Genomic DNA, 5,820 nt, shown 5'->3' on the forward strand with positions numbered 1-5,820 from the left:
ATGAAGATTTTGGGTGCCCGAGTTGGGTTATGACAAGTTGTAAGAGAATTAGTTATGTTTAGTCAATTATGATATGTATTCTCTTATATTTATAAGTGTTGTAAGTTATGACATATTCTATTATAATTGTACGATGTGTAAGGGCATCTTGGGAGGGAAATTTCAAATGTTATGACAATTGTAAAGGGTGTAAGGGAATTTTGTACAAGTGTCCTTTTGCATGTGTGGGGAAGTGTGTCATGTGTATTTGGATGCCTATGCCTCGTTCCTTCCTCTAAAATCTTCCCAAAAGCTTGTATTCTCTATAAATAAGGTGCCTAAAGAGTGATATTCAATAGGTTGATTTGTAGGTATTATTATGTTGTCGAGATTGCTCCAAAATTGCAAGTGATGAACTCTTGAAAGAGTGTAACTTTGTAGGTGTATTGTAACTTTCATTGTTTACAAATTAATACATCAAGTTGTGCTTTGGTTTGTGAGGTGTTTTTCCCAAAAGGCTTTTCCCCATGTATATTTGTGTTATGGTATAATTTATTTATGTATATATTGTGTATCTTCTCTCTATAATTGTTAAAAGGATTAAAAAACTGCACTATCTCCTCTCCTTAGATTAGTGTAGGAAGTGTTTCCATATACATCGATTCCTTTTAAATAAAAACCTAAACTAACCATTTCCCCCACTAATTTAAGAGTTTGTTGTCACATAGCATCATTTGAATGCATTTGCATTTTCTAGCATTAATTTCTAGTAAAACTTTCATAGAAATACCAACTTCATAAAAAAAATTGACCTATTTCTTTAAGTATTACCTACAACTAAAAAAAAAAAGTAAAAATTAGAGGGTCTTATGGCAAACTCATATAGTTTTTGTAGCTCGAGTTAAGAACATGAGCTTATATTGATGCCTCTTTAAGTTAAGAGTCAATGATTTAGGTGTATTTGTTCTAACAAAGATGACTAGGGCACAATCTCAACCCCATGTCTTATAGTCGGGAGGCCTTACACCCATAAGACTTTATCTTTATTAGACTCATTCAAAACCAGTCAACTTTGTCATACACCAGAATTTATAACAATATTTATTAATAAAATCACATAATTATCCTAAAGAATTTTAAAAGTATCATCAAAATAACCATTAACAAATTTTAAGTAACCCCTCCACAAAAAGGTAAGCCCGAAATTCAAAGTCCCAGAACAAAGAAGAAGAACAACAACAACAACTTTTAATGTCCACGAGGCTAAGCATTGAAAGCTTATGTGACAGTTAACTTTGCCAACATCGTCTTTTGTAGTTCGAATCTTTTTATGATGAGCTCCCCCAATTTCTCCACGGACCCCACATTGAAAAGACTAAACCAAGAGTCGGCAGTCAAAACATTTTCATAGTTGTTCCTAATGTCTCTATAGGCATCACATTTCAAAATGAAGTGTATTTCAGATTCAAGTGCCTTGGAGGCACAAAAGATGGGAACCCTTTCTTCCCAAATTTCTTTTGACATCTTCCAAATGGTACCTATTGTTGTAAATGCCCTAAACTATTCCGATATTATATTGTAAAAGGCCAAAAAACCAGAACCGAAATGATTCGTAATTGATATCTGAATGAAAAAAAAAATTAAACAAAAAAAATTCTCTAAAACTTGACATTGGCAAATTACAGGAGTACGTATGTGGCGGCACATAGGTGAAGAAAAATTTCTGCATTGGATTACCTAGAGCGTCGTGAGGTATTGTAGTGATATTTGATCTTCAGATGTGTATGTCATTCTATAATCAATCGGACTCTACGATAGGGCAAAAGCCAATGAAAAAAACACAGACCCTGAACCTTGACCTTGGTAGTTGAATTTTGCAGATAGCTAATGCCATTACTGATATATGGCCGGGAAGCAAGTGTGTAACAGTTTTCTTCTTGTCGGTAAGCCCTATTTCACAGTTTTGCATCGCAACAAAAACCCACGGTGCAGATTCCAACCTCATCCGGTAGGCATAAATGCCATTGAAGCAATCAGCAATGCTGCAGATGCATCCTCCATTATTGGACAAGCTGTGACGCATGTTACTTCAAACTACACATGCCAAGGTAAGTCCTCTGGACCCTCTTATGGTAAGAATTTTCATGTTAGTAGAATTAGAGTTGGGAGTGAAGGGATAGGGATTTCTGAAGGCGGGTTTTTGAAAATAGAGGTTTTCTCAAGTGGTCTTATAAAATCGAGGGGTTTGGCAAGTGGGTTTGTAAAATCAGGGAATTTGCCAGGTGAGTTTTCAAAATATAGTACTTTGGGAGGTGGGTTGCAGAAATCAGAAACTGATCCTAAAGGGATTGACGAGTTCCTATTTCGGTATTATTATTACAGAAAGAAGATACCTGCCAGCTCTGTAACTAGAGATAAAAATTTACTCAAGAAAAGCCCACCAATAGTCCCGACTATACAGTGTGACCAAGTGAGAGACCTTCTCCAAAATGAAAACTGGTATGCCAAATTAAATGAGTTATTCAAGGACTTGGATGTTATTTTGACACCTCAATATGTATGCAGAGTACTGAAATCTTTAGAAGATCCTATGAAAGCTCTAAAATTCTTCATTTGGGTTGATTGGCAAGACAGATATCCGCATCACAGTTTGCCTGTATTGAAGCTTTTGACCCATATTCTTGTTCAAAGAGGGCCATGTGTTTTGTCCACTGGGTTTCTTATAGAAATTAAAAATGCAGGTTGTGGGCTCACAGAGGATAGTTTCTGTGCCTTGATAGAGAGTTGGGGTAAATTAGGGCTTGGAAAGTATGCTACTGAAGTATTTGGCCAAATGGATTACTTGGGTTTCATTCCAACCACACGAATATATAATTTCGTTATTGCAGCCCTTGTGAAATCTAAATATCTTGATCTTGCCTATTTAAAGTTTGAGCAAATGTCTGTTGCACGTTGCATCCCAGATACACTTACATACAATCTTCTGATACACGGAGTATGCAAGACTGGTATTATGGAAGAAGCTTTCAGGCTTTTGAAGAAAATGGAGAGTGTGGCCTGCTTTCCTAATGTTTTTACATATACGACAATAATTGATGGACTCTGCAAGACGAGAAGACCAGATAGGGCTGTCCAAATTTTGGAGGAAATGAGGAAAAAGAATTGTGTTCCTACTGAAGCAACTTATAGATCATTAATTCATGGTGTTTTCAAAAACAGCGAGGGCCCAGTAGCATATGAGTTTATAGAGAAATGGATGGAAAGAGAATCTATTTTAAATGAAAATGTTTGCAGTACAGTCTTGTATTGCCTCTCCAAAATGGACATGGCAGAAGAGGCTTGTGAGTTTCTCGAAAAGATGAGAAAAAAGGGTTACTTCCCTAATATTCCAACATTGAATGTTGTTATGGCATGTCTTTGCAGAGGATCAAATTTTGATTATGCATCTAAGCTTTTGGGTGAACTTCATACAAGAGGTCGAGTACCAGAAATTACTGTTTACACTAAGCTTATTTGTGGCCTCTATAATGCAGGTAAGGTAGGAGATGCTGAAAGGCAACTGAATCAGATGCTTGGCCGCTGTCTTATTTCTGATTTATATACGTACAATATATTGATTGATTGCTTTGTCAAGTTGGCAATGATGCATAGAGCTTCAAATCTTTTCAATGAAATGTTGGAAAAGGGTCACATTCCTAATCTTGTAACATTTAACACTCTAATCAGTGGATATAGTAAGTCAGGTGATGTCATCAAGGCTCGTGAGTACTTGAATTTACTTTTACAAAATGGGTTATACCCCGATGTTTTTACTTTTGCTTCTATGGTTGATGGTCTATGTAGAAATAATTTGACACTTGAAGCACTCAAGTGCTTTGATGAGATGATTCAGTGGGGTGTAAGCCCTAATGCAGTCACTTATAATAGTCTAATCCATGGCCTATGCAAAACTGGTGAAGTTAGCCTGGCTTTTGTTTTTTACAAGCAGATGAAAGAAAAGAGGATTCCTCCAGATGTTTATTCTTTTAATGCTCTGATTTTGGGTCTCTGTAAAATGGGGAGACTAGATAGTGCACAAAATCTCTGCCAATATATGTTGAAGTGTGGGGAAAAGGCTGACCAATATACATATAACATTTTCCTTAAGGTACTATGTGATGGAGGAAGAGTAGATGAAGCTAAACAATTAGTGCTTGCAATGGAAGAGAATGGTTGTGCTCCTAATTCTATGACTTACTTTTTACTTATAAAATCTCTTTCCTCTAATGGTTTCTCAGAAGAGGCACGCCAACTTCAGGAGCAGGCTCTTTGCAAAGGAATTGTACCAATGAAAGTTGCAAATAAGTTTAAGGGCGTCAATGGCTGAGTATTTTGGATGCTTGTTTTTGGATGGCTTGAGATGGAAAAGTTCTTGAGTAACCCACACATTGTTCCCTTCAGAGCTTGCACTCGTGTTGTTCAAGACATTGACAGTTTGAATCTGCTATGCAAGCTACGAGGTGCTGCTGTGGGATTTTTCTATGGAAAATTCCTAGCATATCATGAAGAAAATTATGGTCCATACTTTATGCATCAAAAACAGGGGAATAATCCATTGCTAAAATTCAAATTGCAGCAGGAGATGCAGTAACTTATGCAGTTGGATCAATCCACCGCATCTTGGGAAAGTAATGACTGTTCCTAGTATTTGGTACTCTTTCTGGAAATAATCTGTACAAATAATTGTTTTTGGTTGACCCTTTTTGGGATTCAAAAACAAAAAGAGCTACAGCACCAGCAACCAGTTTCCTTTGACAACCTTTGAAATAATTGGACTTTCTTGACAACAAATGCTTTCAGCAAGGCTGGCTCAATTGGTTTACTATTTTTTTTCATGACCAGCCATAGTTTCTTTGGATTGCTTAGCAAGTTCCCAGTGATGTTGCTATAATTAATCAAAATCAGATTAAAGGGGTTATACTAGTCTTTTCTTATTTGCTAAATTTTGGGCATTATTGGACCCACTGAGAATGCAATCATGCATCGTTTGAATTAAGCTGTGGATGCTTTGGAGGTCTAGCATGATTTCCACTGTCATGAAATATGATACTTCACAGCCTAATATGTCTTTCTCATGATCTCCAAGTAAGAACCTATGGACGTGGTTAGTCGGGTCTCGGTTATTTTTTATTGCTTTATAGCAAAATATATAAGTTCCAACTGCCTGAATATTTTTAATTCAAATTGTCGCATTTCCATTTAATCATGAAAATATTGTATTGAACAAATGTTTGGGAGAGGTGTTCCCTTGCCAATAAGAGCAAAGATCCAAAAGATGTTATGAGAGGGCAAATATAAGTGCAGAAGCATAGACACCATAAAAATTTGCTGAATTCATTATAACTCAATCGCTGTTTCCTTTTGTGTGTTGTGAGGACAATACCATTCATTCTGGAGAGAACTCATCAAATCTCTTCTTAGCTAAAAATGTATAAGTGCTTATCCATGAAACCCCACTTATATCTTTTATTATGCTTCCCTTGTCTCTTTATGTTTCTCAAATTTCAAACATGTGTCAGACTGATTACTAAGAGAGGTTGAGGTGACTTAATGCCTTTACTGATGATTTATTTCAGAGATGCTTCAAAATTATATAATGGAAAAAAATACAGTTCTGATAGCATTTAGGATGAAGACAAACTCTCTCTGGATGTTACCAGTGCAAGCAAATAAAATTTATTTTATTTGCAGGAATAATCCCAACCATCTTGTAGATACTTTACATGCACTCGCGACTGTCAAGTTGGAGATCAAACCCATCATGACGAGGAAGAAAGGAGTCATGGTAATTATTCAGAATTC

At 36.2% G+C, this 5,820-nt stretch overlaps 1 protein-coding gene across 3 annotated transcripts; it reads left to right on the forward strand.

The window, feature by feature from the left end:
- The first annotated feature begins 1,401 nt into the window (after window positions 1-1,401).
- LOC131053548 (putative pentatricopeptide repeat-containing protein At3g16890, mitochondrial) lies at window positions 1,402-4,941 on the forward strand. Of its 3 annotated transcripts, none has more exons than XM_057988170.2 (3): window positions 1,402-1,513; window positions 1,665-1,731; window positions 1,847-4,941. In XM_057988170.2, exon 3 carries the CDS (start codon window positions 1,883-1,885, stop codon window positions 4,343-4,345), a length of 2,463 nt encoding a protein of 820 aa, XP_057844153.1. In that variant the 5' UTR covers window positions 1,402-1,513; window positions 1,665-1,731; window positions 1,847-1,882; the 3' UTR covers window positions 4,346-4,941. The 3 variants fall into 3 exon arrangements, with proteins under 3 accessions (XP_057844153.1, XP_057844152.1, XP_057844154.1); XM_057988169.2 differs by having other exon boundaries at window positions 1,860-4,941; XM_057988171.2 differs by lacking the exons at window positions 1,402-1,513; window positions 1,665-1,731 and having other exon boundaries at window positions 1,952-2,087; window positions 2,362-4,941.
- The last annotated feature ends 879 nt before the right edge of the window (window positions 4,942-5,820 follow it).

Source organism: Cryptomeria japonica, chromosome 2 (genome assembly GCF_030272615.1).
Source record: "Cryptomeria japonica chromosome 2, Sugi_1.0, whole genome shotgun sequence".
Classification (NCBI taxonomy): Eukaryota; Viridiplantae; Streptophyta; class Pinopsida; order Cupressales; family Cupressaceae; genus Cryptomeria; species Cryptomeria japonica.